We start from the raw sequence: 22,913 nt of genomic DNA on the forward strand, positions 1-22,913 counted from the left end.
CCCAGTGGATAGAACAACAGCCCTGGAATCAGGAGGATTTGAGTTCAAATTCTTCCTCAGACACTTAATAATTGCCCTGCTGTGTGACCCTGGGCAAGTCACTTAACTCCATTGCCTTAAATAAATTTAAAAAATAAAAATAAAAATACTAGAAAGCAAAAGAATCGATAGAGATTTTCTTAAAATGATAACTAGTATCTATCTAAAACAAAGAGTAAGCACAAACTGTATTGAGGATAAACTAGAAACTTTTCCAATGTGATAGGAGTGAAGTAAAATGTCCATTACAACTATTATTCAATTTTGTTCTAGAAATGATAGCTATAATAATTAGATAAGAAAAACAGATGAAATAAACAGTCAATGAAGAACCCAAACTATCACTTTTTTTGCAGATATAATGTCATGCTTAGAGAATACTAGAGAATCAGCTAAATAACTAGTCAAAACAATTACCAACCTTGTTAAAAGGGATATAAAATAAACCCACTCAAATCATAAGTATTTCTCTATATAACCAACAAAATCCAACAGGAAGAGATAGAGAAATTTGACTTAATAAAACATCAGGTGGTATTAAAAAAAAAACGAGTCTATCTGCTAAGACACATAGAAACTGTATGAATACAATTCTAAGACATTCTTCACACAAGTATGCATATAAACAATTAGATAAATATAATTTAATAGGTAGGCTGAACCAATTAACAAAAATTATAATACTTCCTAAATAAATTTACTTAAAAGGTAACATATCAATTAAATTACCAAGGAATTACTTATAGAGTTGGAAAAATAATTACCAAATTCATCTGGAGGAACAAAAGGTCAAGTATACCAAAGGAATCAATGAAAAAGAAGAAGGAAGGTAGACTAGCAGTATCACATCTCAAGCTATTCTATAAAACAGTGATCATCAAAATAATCTGGAACTGGATCCCAGTTATTGGGGAAGAACTCATTTTTGGACAAAAACTATTGGTAAAACTGGAAAGCAGTATAGCAGAAAATAGTTATAAATCAGAACCTTATACTGCAAAGTAGCATGAGCTCAAAATAGGAACATGATTAAAAGATAAAGAATGATATCAAAATCAAATTAAAAGGAGCTCAGAAAAAAATTACCTGTCAGGTCTGGATAAGGGAAGAATTTATGACCAAACAAAAGATAAGATCATTAGAAGTAAGGTTAATTTTTACTACATTAAGTTAAAAAGCAAAACCAATGAAGTCAGAATTAGAAAGAAAACAGGACATTGGGGGTGGGGTGGGGAATTTTATAGCAAGTTTCTCCTATAAAGGTCTTATTTCTCAAATGTATTGGGAATTGAGCAAAATTTTTAAAAAATAAAAGGCTTTCCCAAGTTAATAAATAATCAAAAGATATGACCCAATAGTTTTAAGAAAAAGAAATCAAAGCTATGAATAGTCACATGAAAAATGTTTCAAATCAATAATAATCAAAGGCAACTTAAAACAACTCTAAGGTACCCATCAAATTGGCTAAGATATCAGAAAAGGCAAATAACAAATGACTAATACACTGTTGGTAAAGCTGTAAGGTAGTCCAATCATTTTGGGGAACAAATTGGAACAATACTTAAGTGGCTATAAAACTGCATTTGATGCAATACTACTATCAAATTTATACTCTTGGGCAGCTAGGTGGCCAAGTGGATAGAGCACTGGCCCTGGAGTCAGGAGTACCTGAGTTCAAATCCAGCCTCAGACACTTAATAATTACCTAGCTGTGTGGTCTTGGGCAAGCCACTTAACCCCATTGCCTTACAAAATCTAAAAAAAAAAATCGTATTCTCAAAGAGATCAAAGAAAAAGAAAAAGAACAATTTTATCCATAGGTACAAAAATATTTATAGCAGGGTTTGTTTTGCAATGGTAAATAATTGGCAATTGAAGGGATGTCTATCAACTGAGGAATGGTTCAACAACTTATTACATATGATTGTGATGAACTATTGTACTGTAAGAAATAACTAAGGATATGGTTTCAGAAAAACCTGGGAAGACTTATATGAAATGGTGAACAGTGAAGTGAGAAGGACCAGGAGAATATTGTATACAATAAAGGCATTATTGTGATGATAAACAACTGTGAAAAATTTAGATATTCTAAGCAATGTAATGATCCAAGAAAATTCTAAAGTACTCATGATAAAAAATTCTGTCTACCACTAGAGTGTAAACAGATAAATTCTGGGTATAGATTGAAGCATATTTTTTCTTTAATTTTCTTGTTCCCTCTCCCCACAACATGACTAATGTGGAAATATGCTTTGCATGACTTCATATGTATAATGGATATTGTATTTCTTGCCTTCCCAACTGAGTTGGAAAGAGAGTAAAGGAATGGAGAAAAGTTGGAATGAAAAATTAAAAAAAACAACCAAGTAGGACCCTTACCAAAAGATTGTACTTATGAGTTGGGCAGACAGCATTGGTTGGTTGGTTCTTGTCCTTCAGTATAGAAAAAAATCAAAATGACATCACTATGTTTGAAACAAATTACAGTGTGTCCAACTGTGACTGATCAGACCCGTACAATCTCGGAATGCTCTACCACATGGCAGACATAGATAGTCCATGTGAACACCTGGGGTGGGTACTCTAAATTTACAGATGTTACATTTCCTTTAAGCTACTCCCAGTCTGCCTTCCTCATAGAGTGCAGCACCTCATCTGATGAGGGCACACCATGCTGGGTGGTCCTGTGCCAGTGTATCTCGTGTTGTACAGTCAATTTGAAAGTTCTTCAATGAGACCTTCAGGGTGTCTTGGTATCTCTTCTTCTGCCCCCCTTGTGAGTGCTTGCCCCTCTGTGAGTTCTCCATAAAATAAATTTTTTTGGCAAGCATACATCTGGCATTCTAATGTGTCCAGCCCACCATAGTTGCACTCTCCATAGTAATGTCGGAATGCTAGGCAGTGTAGCTTAAGGAAGGACCTCAGTATCTAGTATCTTCTTCCACCAGTTGATCTTCAGAATCTTTCTAAGACAATTTAAATGGAAGTGATTTAGTTTCCTGACATGGCACTGGAAGACTGTCCAGGTTTCATAGGCAAATAACCATGGCGTCAGTGCAACAGCTCTATAGACATTCAGTTTGGTGGTCAGTCTAATATCGCTTCTCTCTCACACACTTTCTTTTGGAGCCTCCCAAATACTCAGCTAGCTCTGGCTATGCAAGTGTCAACCTCATTGTTAACATGTACCTCCCTGGAAAGGACACTGCCAAGGTAAGTGAACTTGTCTACAGTGCTCAAAGCTTTTCCATTTGCTGTAACCAATGGTTCCACATATGAAAGGTGTGGTGCTGGCTGATGGAGCACCTGGGTTTTCTTGGTGTTAATTGTTAGACCAAAATGAGCACAAGCAACAGAGAATCGATCCATACATTGCTGCATCTCAGCTTCACAGGCTGCATCAAGCACAATCATCTACAAACAGAAGATCCTGCACCAACACTCCCTCCACTTTAGTCTTGGCTTGTAGTCTTTTCAAGTTGAAGAATTTTTCAACAGTGCAGTAGTTGACCTTGATGCTGTGTCCATCCTCAGTGAAAGTGTCTGATAGCATGGCAGACAGCACACATCAGATCTGAAAGTAAAATATCTGTTCACTAGTTCTGTGAATCTCCAAAGAATGCTAGAAGGATGAGAGTGATGGGTCACTGCTTCATGTTTTAAATATTTGTCAGTATAAACTTATGAGGCTTTTCTGTTTTAAGCACTTATTTTATGATAGGAGAAATAAATTACTACTCTATACCACATGGATTAACTTTCCAGAAGGGATATTTGTTAATTCTTTAAGATGAAACCCAAGGCATGAAGCATGACTAAGTTTCATTACAAGAGATTCCTCCCAAAGTTCTGATCTGGGGGTGGGGAAAAGGGGAATTAGTGGGAAGGTGGGAGGAGTGGTGGTGATGGTGAGTCAAAACATGCAAAAAAAAAGCCCTTGGTTTGGGATCAGGCTCCTTTTAGGAAATAAACTCAATTTACTGAGTCCATCATTTGGGACCTTTGTGGGAAGAAGGTGTATCCCTCCCAGTTTACTGCTGACAAATGAATTGAATGAACAGCCAGTTCACATCAAGAGTATTCTATTCACTTCTGGGTATCAGATTTTCAAGAGGATATCGATAAAGTGACCAGGATGGTCAATGGCTTCATGATCATGCCATATGAGAGTCCATAAAGGAATCAAGGGAATTTGGCTTCCAGAAAAGAAGGTTTAGGGAGGGAGTTGTAGTGATCATCCAGCATTTGAAGTACTGTCTTTTAGACAGTATTTTTCCCCATCATAAAATAAATGGTCAAAATACAACAAACTCATAAACATATAATATTTAAAGTAGACTTGGTTCATTTGACCCCAGAGGGCATAATGAAGCACAATGGACAAATGCTGAAAAATTCAAATTTCAACTTAATGTGAGGGGAAAATTCTGTAACTAGGAGAAGGATCCCAAAGTGAAATGGGTTCTTGCAAGATATAAGGGGTTTCCTCTCACTAAAAGATTTTAAGCAAAGCCTGGATGACTACTCCTTTGGAATGTTGTAGAAGGGACACTTGTTCAGCTCTCTGTTTGATTAGTTGGCCGCTGCAGTCCTTTCTAACCTAGAATCTTATTCTACTTGTGAGTGGCAGAGGCTAAAAGACCTGGAGATGTAGTGGTGGAGAATGAGTTCATTAGAGTAAATATTGTGAATAAAATTTGTTATAGACATAGTGAGTAACTTGCTGCTTAGGACAAATAGAGAATCCCAAGTTGGTACTAATATAGGTCACACTTTTCCCCCAAAGTCTGGTTTGCATAAAACCCGAGTCTAGTCTATAATCAAAATTATTTTTCAGGTCAAGTCTGTGCTTCTTTTTTCCTTTCACAGAGATCTTACATGGTAAATTATTGGTCCCAAAATAGGTGGAAATCAGCCAATCAACAAAAATTTATTAAATGTCTACCATGTGTCAGGTCTGAGGATTTTAAAAATAAAACATTCCTTACTCTCAAGAAGCTTGCATTCTAATGTCTTTGTCTCTTCAACAATCTGTTTAAGACTTGACTTTAAAAAAATCTTTCCTTTTAACTATGGAAACTGTATCCCAAAAAACATTGGTAGGGGAAGGGGGAACAGGACAGAGGACCTCCATACCACAGAATTAATGGAAGCTTTGTTTAGAGAATTGGAGTAACATCTTCAAAGAGGAAGAGTGGCCCAGTAGAGAAAGCCCTGGATTTGGAGTCAGAAGACCAGAACCTGCTCCTGCTCCTCACCACCTCTGTCACTCTGAAATATTTCATTAGTGATGATTTCACCAAGAGGAGACTAGAGCACTGAACTTGGATTTGGAGGATCTGGATTTAAATCCTACCTCTATCATTTACTGCTTTGGGCAAAGACACCCCTCTGAGCATATGAAAAATGAGAGGGGCAAATGAGATGACTTCAGAGACTCTTCTAGCTCTCAATCTCTCCTGGCTTTCTTAGCCAGGGGAGATCACAAACCTGCTAATCTCATGCTACTGTCCCCTATCTCTTTTTGTAGATCATCTTTAGAGGGTTTCACCAGAACACCCATGGCTTTCTCTCTTATTCTTTTCATGTTCAGGAATACTCCTGAAAAAAAAAAGTCAATGCTTAGGAGTCTATGGTTTTGTCTGTCAAGATCTAGTGTGGGAGTGTTTCTATGGTCAAAAAATTCATCACTCTACTGTCAAATTGGTGATGTGCTGAACTCGGCTAGGCAAATATTTGGAATATGGAAATATGATTACTGGACTTCTGAGTTTAGTAATTTGGGGGGGGGGGGAGAGAAGAGTCTGTTCTATCATCTCATCAAGAAACTTTTCCTACCAAAGTAAAGCAACAATGCTTTGTAATTTGTCTCCTTAGGATATTGAGAAGGTGAGAGTCTCACCCATGATCACTCAGCTAGAATCTGTCAGACAGGTGAAATCATAATTTCTTGATTACAAGGATGACCTTATATGTGGGTACAATAAGAAAAGCATAGGATTCTGGAAACAGAGGACCAGGGTTCAAATTTCACCCCAAACTCTTATCACTTATATGAACTTGGGCAAGTTGCCTCGTGTCCCTGAGACTCAGATTCAGCTATCCAATAAAGAAGCTGGACAATCTAGTCTCAGAGTTATTTTTAGTTCTAGAGCCATGTTCCTCTAATCCTCTCCAACAAGCCAGGCTACTTCTCTAATCCTTAGATAATAAACCTGTGGTTTGTCATAGGATCTGTATTAAATTCCTTAAATTTCCATTAAAAAAAATTCAAGTCAAGAGTCAAATTTTATATAAGGCCTTTCCAGGCTCCCCTCCTAAATTCCTTGAACTCTAGAGCCCTCCCCCTCACTCAAAAATCTCCTATTTATTTAGCATTTATATTATTTATTTAGAATAAACCTATATATGTACATTGACTAAGCTGTAAGAAACTTGAGGGCATACTACTTCACTTTTTTGTGTGTTTGTTCTTAGTAATGATCTCATGACTGGAACATAAGAGGCATTTAAGAAATGATTATTTATTGATTGTTCCTCCATGCCTTGCTGAAAATGAAAAAAATAACTTGATTTGGGATTTTGAAAACAATGATATAATTGCCAATTGGCCATCTTCCAGGATTAAGCACAGGAAGCCAAACCTCATTTGATTTGTGGATGGTTCTCTGATTTCATTGCTATGGCTATTGTCCCAACAATGCAACCCATCCATGTCTACCCATCCTACCAAACAATTCACCAAATAATGCACTAAATTGAGGAGCTTCCATTTTTCTTAACATTGAAACAATACAAATGAAGTTCATACGATAACCATTGCTTTAGCATTTGCTCTTCCAATGCAAACAGCTCATCTTTTTCATTTATACATTTCTTTGATAAGAATGGCTATTCACATTTTTTTTTGATTGCTTCCTATTTGTTTGAAGTTTATAAGCTCACACCCACCTGTTTAGTGATTTTCCATTACTGTTTTGGTTAAATTCATTTTCAATTCTCCAAGAATTCTTACTAATTAAAAGAATTTAAAATTATTTAAAATAGCTTCATTTCTATGGTAGGGTCCATTAAAAAATGGAAAAGTAATGGAAGGGGAAGAGGAGAAAGGACAACAGGGAAAGGGAGAGAAATTGCAATGGGAAGAAGAAGGGAACAGAAGAGATTAAAGGGGAGTGTCTTAGAAATAAACTCTTGTCACATTCCACTCATCACTTGGGCTGTGGGCATCAAAGTCAGTTATTACTGCCATTCCCTTTTGAAATTCAGATTAGTGATCCAATGATTTGGAAGACTCCTTTCTGTACTAGGAAACAGTTTGTCTGCTTTGATTTCCAATTTCAGTTTATTTTTGAAACAAAGTTTGCTTGCTGGAAGTTTTTCACTCTGTGAAGGAGTGACAGATTTTAGGAATTAACTTTGGAACCTTGAAGGTGTCTGTCAATTTACAAGCTATGTCAAAAAACTTCTTTGACATTCAAAAGCTGTCTGGTTGTCTTATTTTTGTTCTTGGGGAAATTTTGCCTTTTTCCAAAGGTTAAGGTTACCTTCAATTTTAGCATTTATTTTATTCTTCTGAGTCTTTTTGTTTCTAACTCCAGATTACAACCAGACTTTTATTTAGTTGAATTCAGTTGGGCATAATACATAATGAAAATCCCTGTTCCATTGCCTTAAAAATCAATAATAAAAAAAACTTCTGCATTAAACAGATTAAATACTGTTTATAACACTTTTTTTTTAGGTTTTTGTAAGGTGATGGGGTGCCCAAGGTCATACAATTTAGTAAGTATTAAGAGTGTCTGAGGTCAGATTTGAACTCAGGTCCTCCTGACTCCAGAGCTCTATCCACTGTGCCACTGAACTGTTCCTCATAACACTTCTATTGTCCTCACTAAATAAATTTCAGAGGCTTATCTTAATAAGGTAAGTTTCTAGTCTTAAGCATTGTGACCAGAGACTAGATGAAGTGAAACCAAATTAAGAATTAAGCAAAGGGATACTTTTAAGAGTTGATATATTGTGGATCAACCTGGTATGTGGGATAAAGCGCTGGATCAGGAGTCATTTAGACCTGTGTTCAAATTCTGATTTTGCTACTTACTAAAGGTATAATCTTGGGTCAGCTTGGTGGCACAGTGGATAGAGCACCAGCCCTGGAGTCAGGAGAACCTGAGTTCAAATCTGACCTCAGACACATAATAATTACCTAGCAGTGTTACCTTGGGCAAGTCACTTAACCCCAATTGCCTTGCAAAAACACAAAAAAAATTGATTAAATGCATGACCTTGGACAAACCACTTAACCTTTCTGGGTCTCAGTTTCCTCAGGTATAAAAATATGATGACTTCTAAGGTCCTTTCAGTTTTTAAGTTTGTATGATTCTCTGCATATGTGCTGGAGGAATTGAGGGACTGGATCCTTTGAACTCATTCCTGTAAACTCTTCAGTCTTTTGAGACATTTGTTTTGGGTCGTGGCACATTATGGATGTACTAGACTTTTTTGCATATTTTCGGGAAAATGATTTTTTTTTCTGCCTCAGCATTGCCAAAGTAATAAAAGAAGATTTAGGGGAACCCATAAACGTTAGGTGCTCGAGCCTGTTCGCTTGCAAACAGCAATGGTAGTGGTCTGGAAAATATTGTGAAAGAAACTGAGATGGCTACCATGAGTCTGCACGTTCATATGTTTTATATTTAACTTGGAATATAGAAAAACCAAAACCCCTTAATTTCACAAGTGATCCATTTACGAAAACGTTCTGTCCTACTTAACTGTAAGAGGCAGCACAAATGGTGATGTCATCTGAAATGTGGAGCAAGTCTTTGGTTTGACAATCATTCTTGATTTCAGGATTTCTCTAGTGATAATTTCATCCTTGCCAAAAACTTAATGCGCGTTCATTTGGAATTCCATTTTATAATAACTCAACGTCATAACGGTTCCTGCCTGGAGGCAACATTTGAAGTATCATATAGAAAGAACACTAAGTTTAGCTGGAGGGGATTAATACCCTAATAAGTTTGGAAAGGTAGGTTAAGAACAGGTTGAAAAAAAAACTCAAGAGAGGAATGTATATTTGATTCTAGAGGTAATGTGGGTCCACTGAGTTAGGAAATGACATGGTAAGTCTTGTACTTTAGGAATGTTACCTTGGCAGTTGTATGGAGGATTGACTGAGAAGGGGAGAGGTTTGAGATAGAGGGACACCAATGAACAGGCTATTGTAATCACTGAAGCAGAAAGTGATTGAGGACTTGTACCAGGTTGTGAGTGGAGAGAAGGACCAGATGGAAGAGGCATTATGGAGGTCGAATTGAGAATATATTAGGGTGGAGAGTTAAAGGTGAGGCTAAGGTTGTGGACCTGATTGACTGGAAAGATGGTGGTGCCCACAATGGAATAAGGAAAGTTCAGGGGGAAAAAGGTGGATTTGGGGTGTAGAAAACAAAATAAATTCTGGTTTGGCTAGTTTGACTTCAAATTAGAAATATTAGAGATAGATAGCTAGTTAGATACATTTTTGTATGTGAGCACACACACACACACACATATATAATTGTACACACACACACATGCACATACACACACAGGGCAGCTAGGTAATGCAATGGATAAAGCACTGGCCTCATAGTTAGGAAGACAATAATAAAAAAATATACATTAAACAGATTAAATACTGTTTATAATACATTTTTTTAAGTTTTTTGTAAGGCTATGGGTTAAGTGACTTGCCCAAGGTCACATAGCTTAGTGAGTATTAAGTGTCTGAGGTCAAATTTGAACTCAGGTCCTCCTGACTCCAGAGCTCTATCCACTGCAACACTGAGCTGCCCCTCATAACACTTCTATTATTCCCACTAAATAAACTTCAGAGGCTTATCTTAATAAGATAAAGGTTTCTAGTCTTAAGCATTGTGACCAGAGACTAGATGAAATGAAACCAAATTAAGAATTAACCAAAAGGATACTTTTAAGAATTGATATACTATGGATCAACCTGTTACGTGGGACTTGCACCAAGTTAGTGGTTGTTCAAATCCAACCTCAGACACTGCATCTCCTAATGGCCCCAACCATGAGTTATCTTCCCCAAGGTACTGTTTAGGAATTTCTCCATTTTTCTTCCTTGATAACCCCATTAGTTTATGATCAAATTATTACTTTAAGCTACTTTCATTTTTGTGCAAATTTCTCTCAAATAGCCCCAAATAGCTCTCAGATCCAGTCTCACTTTACCAATTGCTTCCTGGTGATACTCATCTTGTATGTAGTTGTTTAACTGTCTAGTCTCCAAGGGAAGCTAGGTGGTGCAGCAGATAGAGCCCTGGCCTTGGAGTCAGGAGGACAGAGTTTGAATCTGGTTTCAGACACTTGACCCTTCCTAGCTGTGTGACGTTGAGCAAGTCACTTAACCCTGATTGCATCCAGGGCCATCTCCAGTCATTCTGCTTCATATCTGGCCACTAGACCCAGATGACTCCAAAGGAGAAAGTGAGGCTGGTGACTGTGCACAGGCCCCCTCACTCAAATCAAAATCAATTACTTGTCGTGGCATCATCTCCCTGATGTCACCATCTTCTTTGAGAATGAAGGACAAGGGAGCAGCTAGGTGGTGTAGTGGATAGAGCACTGGTCCTGGAGTCAGGAGGACCTGAGTTCAAATTTCACTTCAGACACTTAATAATTGCCTAGCTGTGCGACCTCGGGCAAGTCACTCAACCCCATTGCCTTAAATAAAATTTTTACAAAAGAGAGAATGAAGGACAAATATCATCACTAGTTGTTTATATGTCATCTCCACCATTAAACTGTGTTTCTTGAAATCAGGACCTAGTTTTGTCTTGTTTGGGCCCTTTATTTTTATTGAGTTGGGCCTTTATACCACTTTGTATGGTGTCTTGGCACCAGCCCCTGAGAAATGACTTGACTTGGACCTGGAATCAGTAAGATCATATTTCAAATCCTCCATTAGATGCTTAAACTTAAGTATACCATAAACTCTCAATCTTAGTTTCCTCAGCTATTTAAAACAAAAATGGAGAGATCACCTACTTCACAGGTTTTGATAATACACGTGAAGCACTTTACAAACCTTAAAACACTATGAAAATTCAAGTTATTATTATTGCTGCTGCTGTTATTTCATAATACTGTCTTCTTGACCTCTGTGTACCATTTGGCCATGGTCAATCACCCTCTCTTTCTGGACTTTTTTTCCTCTCTGGGTTTTCATGAAACCATTTTAGGTCCTCTACCTAACTTCTCCTTTTCTTAGACCATCACGCATAACTCATACCCCAAGCCTCCATTCTAAGGAGTTTTGTATGCTTTCTAGATCTGATCCACTCCCATGGGTTGCTATCTCTCTGCAGACAACTCTCCAATCTGCATATCCTGCTCTGGTCTCTCTCCTGAACTCATTTCCCATTCCCAACTGTCTGTTGAATACTATGGATGTCCCATAGGCACCACAAATGGAGTATGTCCAAAAGTGAACTTTTCCCCAAAGTCCATTCTTCTCCTAAAATTCCATATTTCTTTAGAGTACCCAAACCCTTCCTTTACCCAGCCTATGTACAGTCTATCATTGGCCATCTTCACTCATTTCACTCTCATACCCCATCACTTACCAAATCTTGTCTTCTATACTTTCAGAGCATTTCTCACATATGTCTCTATCTCTCTACTCATATAGCCATCACTCTTGTTCAGGACATGGTCTCTCTTCTGAACCATTGTAACTACATCCTAATTGGTCTCTCTGCCTCATTCACTACATCCTCCCACTCCAAACCAGCTTCCCCACAGATGTCAAAAGGGTTTTTCTTTAATATTTTTATTTTAAATTTATTTTAAATTTCCTTTAAGGTTTAAAGCATGAGTCTGACCACATCACTTTACTACTCTGACTCCAAGTAGCTCCTTGTTCTATGGTTCAATAAAGTCCTCAACTTGCCACTAAAAGGCCTTCAAAGATTGACTCCAATCTGTTTCAGTCTTTCCAGTTAGTCCCCTTCACACTCTCGACAATCCAACCAAATTGATTTTTCTTCACACCCATACCCACAATTTCTCTTCTTTGCACAATACATGGCTTGAACACACTTCTGCTTCAGCCTTTTAGATCAAAACAAATCCAGGTTCATCTTCTATATGAGGTTTTTTCTGACTTCTCACTCCAACCAATTTCATATTTTATGTTTATTTGGTATATAGTTTATACATCAACATGTTTTCTCTCTGGAAAGAGTAACCCCTTCAAAAGCAAGAATTATTTCTTTTCTTCATGCCCCATGTGCCCAGGATATGTGGGCACTTAACAAAAACTTACATATTTTTTCACACAGACCACCTCTGCAAAGGAGCAAGTATGGAAGAGAGTTTTTCTTAGGGTTATTATACTTTCATAGATTTGCATTTCAATCATTGCCATCTATTCTTTTCTATTTACATTGTTGTAGACTTGGTATATCATTTTCCTGGTTCTGCTTACCTCACTTTGCAATAATTCATCTGAAGTCTTTCTTTACTCATTACCCTGGTCATTTTTAGAGCAAATCAAATATTACATTATATGTGTATGTCAATTTATTCAGACATTCCCCAACCAAAAGGCATTTACTTTTGTTTCTTTACCACTACCATATATATATAACAGTAGAATTTGGGGGTCAAGGGATATAGATGTTTCAGCAATTGATTTACATAATTCCAGCTCTATCCACAATGAATTCACGTAACTGCATTTCTACAAATCCTTCAGTATTGACTTTTCCTTTTATCAGCTTTACCCATTTGCTGGGAGGGTTTTAATTTGTATTTCCTTTATTGTGATGGGGAGCATTCTTTCATATCATTAATAATAATTTGAAATTTTTCTGAGAATTAATTTTCCCCATCCTTTAATCACTAATTTACTGAGGAGTTATTTTTGGTCTTACATAATTGATAGCTGTCTTTATATCTTGTATATCAGTTATTTGAATGATTTCTTTCCCAGTTGTCTGATTCTGATCAGCCACTTATTTTGAGGGGGGGGAAGCCTTAAAATTTTGCCCTCAAAAATGATCTAGTTTAGCTTTAGTAATTGCTCCCATCACTTGTTTAAAGATTCAATCCCTAAAACACAGCTGGGAAAAGATATTTTAACATCTTTATTTCAGTTGCCTTTTCAAGCTGGAGATAGGTTTCAAGCATGGTAGTCTATAAGCACTGACTTTCTCTAGCTATTTAAATTATTTATTTCTTTAAAAGTTGGCTCTAGGGGCAGCTAGGTGGCGCAGTGGATAAAGTACTGGCTCTGGAGTCAGGAGTACCTGGGTTCAAATCCGGTCTCAGACACTTAATAATCACCTAGCTGTGTGGCCTTGGGCAAGCCACTTTAACCCCATCTGCCTTGCAAAAACCTAAAAAAAAAAAGTTGGGTCTATATTGATACTACTGAATGGACTTTGGCAAAAAGTGAATTCCAAGTATTTTATTCAATTTGCTGGGGTTTTTTGAGTGGAACTTTCTATTATTGCTTCGAGAATTTTATAATGTAGAAATGTTGATTTTTTTGGTTTTATTTGGCAGTCTACAACTTTGTCAAACTATTGTCTCAATTGGTTTCTACACCACTTTCCTATGATTTATCTGACCATCATGTCATTGGCAAATAGGTTTGCTTTGGCCTTTCTTTGCTTATCTTTGTGCCTTTCTCTGACTATTGCAAATTCTAACTTTTCTATATCAAATAGAGATCCTTGCTTTTATCCCTGTAATGAGAAAACTTCTGATATTCCTCTACTGCAAATTGTTTGCTTTTAGATACTGCTTAAAAATAAACCTACATATGCCTGTAGCAATTTAAGAGTACTATATTTTAGCAAAAGGTTTTTGCTACATCTTTTTTTCCTCTAGAAAGATTTATTCATTTTGCAATAACACTGAGCAGAAAAACCCAACCCCCCTAGAGACAGTCAATTTTACTAGAATACAGGTTCTTTTCCCCAATCCAGCTGGCCATAGCCATGATTGAGGTGAACAACCCTTCTGGGGAAAATCACCACTTCACCACCACCCCCAACTGCTGAACAACTGACTACCAACGAGAGGCAGGTAAACCCAAACAGCCTAGAACTCCATTGGCTCTGCTTCCAGCCTTCCTCCAATAGTCATTGTCTAGCGAAACAACCCTGATGGAGAGTAGATCTGGAGGTTTTCTCTGCAAGTTATGCAAGCACAACTACTAAAAGACACTGAAAAGAAAGTTCCTGATACCCAAGTTATTATCAAGTGGTTGAACTAAATATTGAACTAAAATCCCTCTAGGTATTGCCTCTTCCTATTAGAAAGGTGAGCTCCTTAAGAACAAGGACTGTCTCGGCTTTTTAACAGTGTTGTTCACAGAGTAAGCACTTATTATTTTATTCATTTATTTATTCATTGAGGATATCCTTTCTCCAGTTGAAACCTGAAAGGCCCTAAATTTAAACTAATACCATAGACTAAAACAATAAATGATCCAATTCCACAGTTTCTGAAGAGAATTCACAATTTCTGATCTAACTATTGTCTTACTGCTTCTACTATCCCCGTTTCTTTAATATATTCCTGGACTCCCATCTATAAATATGAGTTGAATTCTGAATACAGAATGACAAGAACAGACACCTCTTCTTACACTTATCATTACAGAAAAGTCAAACTAATACAACCATTCATGCTATATCTCTTGTAGAACCTAACTTGATTATAAAGATTTTTGACAAACTGATGTCTTTTTTGCCAAGCTTTCATTTAATATATTTAAATATTCAGCAATGATATTGATCTAGTTTTCTTTTATCCTTTGGTTTAGATATTAAGTCAGCATTTGTCTCATTAAAGGTTATTAATAGTAACAAAATTTTTTAAGAATAATTTATGTAGTATACTCATAAATTCTTTGAAAGTTTTAACAGTATTCTCCAAAAAACCCATATGGAGGGACATAGGTATGACTTCCAAATTCAATTGCTTATAAATTACACAAATATGTAAGAACAATTAATATTTAATTTACATCCATGTCAACTGAAGTAATAAGTAGTTCCTAAGGATATTAGAAAAAAGTAAGAACTATCTAAAAGCTAGCATTAAACATAAAAACCCCAATTTTTTGCTAATATCTTTAAATTTTCCTTGTTCTTAATTCTGATTTAAAAATAAGCCAAGAAAATTTTGATGGCAAGACTTTAGAAATAGAATCAATTCTCAGAAATTGTGGAAGGAACCCGAGAGACTAATTCTAATCCACTGGCATCAAACTCAGGCAGTAAGTAACCCCCAAAAGCTCCCATTCTGGCTTGAAATTGGGGAATGCTTAACAAAACAAATAAAATTTAATACAGCAGAATATTTCTTTGTGGTTTTCAAGTCAATATGCTGTTGCAGGGATGGCCTTTCTTTTTGAGTTTGACCTCACTCTTTTAGTCTGTCCTCCCCCGAATTAAATTAAATCCCAAGTCTGATATTTACTAGTTGGGTAAGCCATATCACAGATTTAGAACTGAAGTTATCTAATTCAGCATCACTTCCTCACTACCATTTTACAGATGGGAACTTTTAAGGTCTGGAGATGGCTTAGGAACTTTACAGGATCAGGGTCATGAAGCTGGAAAGAGCCTCAGAGGTTGTGTGAAACAACCTCACTTTACACTGGATGAAACTGAAGCCCAGGGAAGTAAATGAAGTAAATGATTTGTCCAAGACACAATACTAAGTGGCAGATTCAGATTGTCTAACACGAAATCCAGAATTCTATGCTGCCTCATCACTTCATCTTTGTAACCTTTATTTTGCTCATTTGTAACCTGGAAATAATATCATGAGAACTATTTACTTTACTTGTCAGTGTGAGGAAAGTACTTTATAAAAGGGCATAGGAATATAAGTACCACCTCATAAATTAAACATCCCAGCAGGCAAAATAGTTTAAATTACCTTTAATGTAAATACAATGACTTAAAATATAATTTGGGAGTTGATTGTATGGGCGTTTTGAGCTGTAAAAGACCATTCTGACAAAATATTTTAGCAAATAAGCACTAGGCTAAGTTATCCTGAACTATGATCATAGTATACGAAAGGAGAAACTGATTAAAACAGTAATAAAACAATCTTGGACCTCAAATGCAAACCAAAATGCAAATCCCAAATTCATATTCCACAGAAAATTAAGTACTTACCACTGTTTTAAATAAATTCATTTTATTAGACTTATAGACACGCAGTTCAGAGAGAAGGGTAGGTAAAGGATTCATTAATGTTTTACAGGATATTCATTAAAAGAAAAACACTGCAGAAAGGGTGACAAATTTTTTTCTACAAAACAATATATTTCTTTATAAATGATCAGCCCAAAAGACAGCCTTGTTTATATTTTGAAATCTCTGGAAACAAAATTCTTATAGTGCACTATGCTAAAGTAATATACGTTGTATGTTTATTTTCTGTGATTATTTTAAATCAAATTAATGTTTTGAATGTCACAAAATAAATTACAAGATAGTTGATTATTAAATCTGCTATCTTGCTAAGAATGAGTTGTTAAAAATGAAAATACTAAAGCAATGGTCACTATCATTCCCATCCATTATCTTATCATTGCTTTTCAATGACGAGGAAGGAAATAATGTTAAAATATCACCTGGGTTTTCCACATAATGAATTTAGCTGAGATTCTATCTTCATGGAGGAACACAGCACTTGAGAATTCATTAGAGAAAGGGGTGAAGTCATCCACTGTACAAAGGAGAAAAATGGGGACAATAGAAGTGACTTGCCTAAGGTAACAGAATTAATAATGAAGTTGGGATTTGAACTTGGGTCTATGGACTCTATCTGATGGCCTTTCTAGTGTTACCCTACTCCAGGTAATGAATACTATAAAGAGCACAGGACTGTAAATCAATAAACCTAGATAATCTATTGTAAGCATGTAGCTTTGGGGCTTTTACCTTTGAACCTCCATTTTTTCATCTGCAGATGGGGGTAAAGATTGTATTACTACCTTCCAGTGTTGTGTGAGAAGTAGTTCTAAATATGAGTAATCGCTATTTTTCATCTCTGGGTCTCAATTTCATTAGTAAAATGAGACATTTGTGCTAGATAATTTCTAAATACTTTTGGTTGTGGCAAATTATCTATTTTCCCCCTTGTCTTTAAATATCAATTGCTGCATTTTTCACTCCACTTCTGACGTTATTGACTGACAATTATATACTAACCCCCCCCCAAGGAAATGTTAAATAATCATCTACTTGATAACAAAGATGCCAAAACAGGTACAATTTTCTAATTTACTGATAGGGATGAAAGTAAACTACATATTCTCCAAAAAACATTCTATAAATCAGTCAATTCAATAGAGAAAAATCCAACTGGGCAAACTCATTTGCAGCCATCAACAGCTAAGTCACACCAAACCAAATCAAACCACCAGTTAACTGAATTTTTTTCTTTTCAACTGGTTGAGGCTGGCCTAGGTGGAGAGAGCCTATAGGATTTTTCAGTTTCATTGCAGTTTTAATAATATAGTTTCCTTCAGCTATTACAACAATGAGTAACTAGACTTGATTTGAAACAATCTAAACTAACTATAAAATATTTTACAACTGAACAGTCTACCTTACTAGGTACACAAGTTTTTTCTTAAATCAATGAAAATACAAATCTGTCATTCATATTCACCAGTACTCATGTATTGTCATAATATTATCAGCAACTGATACAGAACAAAAAAGACAGTATCCCTGCCTCTGTGGAAACAACAACAAAACACTTGATTTCATTTTAGGACAGAGAGGGAGAAATGAGCCCCCCTCCCATGCACAAGTGTGGAGATTACTTTTTAAAAATAAAATTAAGCCCAGCTTTTTTCCTGACAATAAGATGTATTCTTGTCTGCTCTGTGAGCTGATAATCATTTCAACATAATTACTTCATCACAGTCTTTCTCTACAGAACTATATTGCAAAATGTGCAAAATGCACTAAACTGTCTTTTTCAGGAGGAGCTCAAATAATAAGAAAAACCATCCTGTCACATATATTTTAAGATCCCCTTACATGACTGGGAGTCATGACAAGATTAGAGCATAATTTACTAATGTGGGAAATGCAACCTCATGTTCTGACTGTAAAACAAGGAAATAACCAATATTAAGAGATCTATATCAGGTTAAAATTCACTTCTGAGATTCTGGAAGTATTCTGTACAGATCTGCTAGCCACAAGGCTGAAATGCTGTCAAGTATTGGAATGCATAAACCAGTGGTTCTCAAACTTTTTGGAGCCAGGAACTCTTTTCCTATTTAAAAACTGAGTTCTTCCGTGAGGTCTATCAATATTTATCATACTGTAAATGAAAATACCTTAGTATTAGTAAGAATAGTTAAAAAGAATAGGTTTAAGTTTTAAAGATTTCCCTGGAAGGGTCTCATGGACTCCAGGTTCCCTCAGATCACACTCTAGCATAAACTTTAACAGTCCATTGAGCAATCAGTTCTCAATCATGTAAACCAACTTCCCACTTTGGCAATCATCTATGGCTAATTCTTAATTCCAACCTACTCATTCAAAATATTTCTAAGCTCTGTTGACTTGTTAGCAATTGGTGTTTGCATAGGAAAATAAAAATTTATTTCAATTAAAAGGATGATAGCATATCCAAATTTAATATATAATATGTTCCAAAATTAAGTAAAATTGAGATAATCAACCATTCGGCTGACTCTGTTATCTGAAGCACCAAGGACTGGTTTTAAAAAAAATTTTGAATGAGCATTTCAAACCAAAAAATAGGTAACCAAAGGAGATATTAATACAATCCAGATCTCTTGCAGGAAGGAAATAATTAATTTCAAAACTCCTATTAGCACTAGCCGTAATTCACTTAGAGGACAATCCCTCCTATGCAGGAAACTAGGAGAGAAAAGTTATAACTGTTTTCTAATTGTTTACCTAATGCCCAGATGAATCCAGTGATGGCAATAATTCTAAATGCATTAAGCAAAATTTGGTCAGAACACTTGAATTTTTTTATGTCTACTACTCTCAAACTGCTGACATTTTCCCATTCTTTTTTTTCCCCACAGAAAGTGATACTCAAGGGCAATACCTTAGCTAATAATTTTTGCATTTAAATATAACTGATATGGCCTCATTCTGAATGTTTCCCACAGATTATGTACCCACATATGTGTACATACACACAGAGTGCCTAAAGAATGGTTGATATGATTCACTAACAATTACTCAAGTTTAGGATTGTGGGAAGTTAGTGGGCAAGAGTGGAAACTCAGAAGGGACAAAGATAAAGAAAACCAAAGAAATAGTTACAATGCTGAGGACAAGAACCACCCTCGGATTACACAGTATGAAATATACTCTATTCCACCATGAGAAACAAACTAAATTTGTGGTTTGAGAGGCTTCAAAATTGGATTTTACATAATCTTTGGTGGAGCTATTGCTGGTGTGGCTTTCTTTAAAACTAATTTGACTTCTAAGCATCATATAATTCTCAAGTTTTAAGGAAATAAATGTGGCATAATATATAATTGGCTACCAGTTGAAAACTAGAGGTGTTGAATTTGAATTGTAGTTGCCCACATATTTTTTTTCAATGTGGAAAACAGGATCTCTAAGTCAGCGGCATCAAACTCAAGAAGTGGAGGCTACAATTTATATATGAGGATGCCTATGGACCACATACTGACTTGGTTTTAAAATGTAATGTCATCAGCATTTGTTATATTTTTGCTTTGCTAAATACTTCCCAATTACATTTTAATATGATTCTGGTCATACTCAGGAATGACTGCAGGTCACATTTTGATAACCCTTGCTCTAAGCTGTCACTGTATCACAATCAGAAACCACAAGAAACATTTTTATAGGGCCTTAAAAAAATTTTCAGGACTATGGTCCAACACATTACCAAAATCTACATTGGTATGGGGAGTCCAAGACACTGGTGGTTAACAGGGGCAGGGTGTTCAGTCATTATTATGTTCATCTTTCTCTTTATTTCTTTGATTCTCTTATTCCCTAATTACTGCTTGATGGTAAAAACTCAGGATTTAATCCCACATATGGCATTCCAGGGTAAAGCAATTCCTAACCTCTATAAGATTTATTTTAAATAACACTGTCAGGTAAAAAAAAGTAATGTAGGTTTTATAATTATTTTATGAACACTCTCTTGGGTCTTCATTTATCCAAATCACTAAAACTGTAGTAAAAAGTACTGCTCGAGTTCCAATCAGGCTTTCAAAAACAGCAAGAAATCGGCTTTAACATTTAATAAATGTGTGACTTAGTTTTTCCATCTATAAAATGGAAATAGTTGCCCTGCTTATCTTATATGATAAGGGAAAGATATGGGGAAAGAATCTCATAAACCATTAGACTAAATCAATATTCAGTTAAACACCAAGATACACAATTCTCAAAATGATTCCCCTAAAACTGAGATAAGGCGCTAATATTCAAAGAAACACGAACCTTTTTAAACCAACTTTGTGATTTTTATTGATGGGCGACAACTTTATATATTCCTAGATATCACTAAACTGTGTACAATTAGAAACTCAACATTAAAGAAGAGCAGACAGCAAAATTAAACAAAGCAGACAAAGAAATATCAACCTTCATTATTTTGCCCATTTTAAAATCTTGTGTACACAGAAGCAAAAATGCAATTCAAAATCTTCAATAGCAATAAAGTTACAATCACCCATCTATTTAAGCCTAACATCTTAACTCCAAATATTTGATCTGCAATGTATACTTCAGCAGTTTCCCATCGCATAATTATTAAAAAAAAAAAATTCCTATTTAGAACCAGCAACTTATATTTTGTTCTTTCTGTACATTTTCTTTTAAACTAAGAACTCTTTCTCCTCTAAGAACTGGCTCATATTTTTATCCTTTATCAAAAACTAAAGGGGGGTAAGGGAGGAGAAGGTGTTGCATTTTAAAAAGTTTTTCACTTTTATAAGGAAAGATAAAATTCATTCTCACAGAAATTCACAAGTTGTGTTGCTGGTGCAGGATTTCTTCTACTAGGCAATTAAATTGGGAATCAGATGCAAATTCCCCTTTATCATCACAGGAATCAGCATTATTCAGAAATAAAGGGGTTTTTGTATTTTCTAAATCAAGCAATAGTCTTTCAACCAAATGATTTTGATTTGGAAGTTAAAAATCAACATAAAGAATGCTGTGCATAAACTCCAAGGGAGTTCATTTCTTTTCCATTCTATCCCATAGTTGCAAAGGAGAAATAAAGTTTCACTCGAGCCATTAGAGAGAGGAAAAAAAGTTAGTAAGAGTTGGTATTCTAGAAAGCAGGTATCTTGCACACACAGCACAGAGAAAGAAGTTTTAGAGCAGGTCAACTCGGCGATAGTACAGGAGGTAGGCTGTGCGTTCAGCAGAAGGCTTCACCACCTGGTACTGATTTATCACTTTGACTGCCTGGTCATCAATACGTAACCAGCCATTCAGACCAATTTGGAAGACATCTGTAGTATAATGACCACCAGTTGCACTGTTTCCATGATGATAGACCACTGTAAAAAAGAGAGACTGATAAGCTAAAACATTTTTTATTTCAATCAAACATATTAAAGACAATAAAAGTGTGAGAAGTATTTCTCAATTTATAAACCCTTTATAGTATGCAAGAGTAGACAAATAATAAACATTTCTGCCCTAGAATTTTCTAAGAAACCTTAATTAATGAACTAAGATGTCCACAATTCTTTTTAATGCTTCATTATATCGTACAAGAGGAAATTCTCTTCCCCCTTCCTAAAATACACACAAACACAGAGACACAGATATGCTCTTCCTAATGCTGAATAGAAAGAAAGTTGAACTTAAAGTTTTGAAGAACGAGGATCAAATCCCAGCTCTTGTGATGTGGTCATGAACTTCTTGAGATGTTTGCTCACTTGGATGAGGAGATTGACCTACATGACTTCTAACAACTCTTCTAGCTCTAAACTTTTAAGTCTATGAGTCTTTCTTACCCATAATATTTAATTAAGTAGATATTTTTATCCTCAAACATGAAACCTCAGGGGAAAAGTGGCACAAAATATTAGGCTGTGACACAATTGAGGCTGAGAAAAGGAAACCCATAACTAGCTTAATCCATCACTACTTAGGTGATAAAGTTATTTTTAGTAAGACAAATTTTCACCTGAATCAGATTTCAGCTAAAACCTAAAACTGCTGCTAAATATGGCTAGAATAGTAAGCTCAAAGAACCACTAGAAAACACAGTGTTCATATGGTTTTGGTCATGGATTTGTTCATGGTACAAACTACTTTCACCCATTTTTCCCCTTTAGCATCAGATTAGGCTACAGACATGAAGAGTGGTCAGATCCCCCAAATAAAAATTGGTCAGAAATAGGACTACACAGAACAATGGATGATACAGTAAAATTCAGCATAACATCAGAGAAAACAATCCTGAAGGGCACACACAGACACAAAGACACACACAGGGCTGTTTCAAGTCAAGTTGGCCTACAAAGTAGCGAGTCTCATTCAATCCATCATCTGTATCTCTTTAAAAATACAAAAAGTTCAGTTTGGGAACTTGGGTGTTTTTGTCTATCCTGCTCTCAGAAAAGGCAATAAGATCTCCAGCTCCAGCTCATGGCCAGGATGGGATGAGCTTTGCTCCCCCCCCCCCCGCTGTTCTGCTGGAACCTTGGGTTGCATTCCAGGGCCCTCAGTCCAGGCCTTCCCAATACTGTGTGTGTGTCTTGCTTTCTACCAGCTCTCCTCTGTCTCATCTTCCATCACTAGGATGAAAGTTCC

The 22,913-nt window shown here is 36.0% G+C and overlaps 1 protein-coding gene across 4 annotated transcripts in view; it reads right to left on the bottom strand.

Moving 5' to 3' along the window:
* Positions 1-15,187: 15,187 nt before the first annotated feature.
* USP10 (ubiquitin specific peptidase 10) overlaps positions 15,188-22,913 on the bottom strand; it is an 85,632-nt gene continuing 77,906 nt past the window's right edge. For all 4 annotated transcript variants that reach the window (XM_074201913.1, XM_074201909.1, XM_074201922.1 and 1 more), the window contains one exon: positions 15,188-21,649. In XM_074201913.1, coding sequence (XP_074058014.1) covers positions 21,462-21,649 — 188 coding nt within the window. In that variant the 3' untranslated portion in view covers positions 15,188-21,461. The remainder of the gene's footprint in view (positions 21,650-22,913) is intronic.

This window comes from Macrotis lagotis, chromosome 1 (genome assembly GCF_037893015.1).
Source record: "Macrotis lagotis isolate mMagLag1 chromosome 1, bilby.v1.9.chrom.fasta, whole genome shotgun sequence".
Lineage (NCBI taxonomy): Eukaryota > Metazoa > Chordata > Mammalia > Peramelemorphia > Peramelidae > Macrotis > Macrotis lagotis.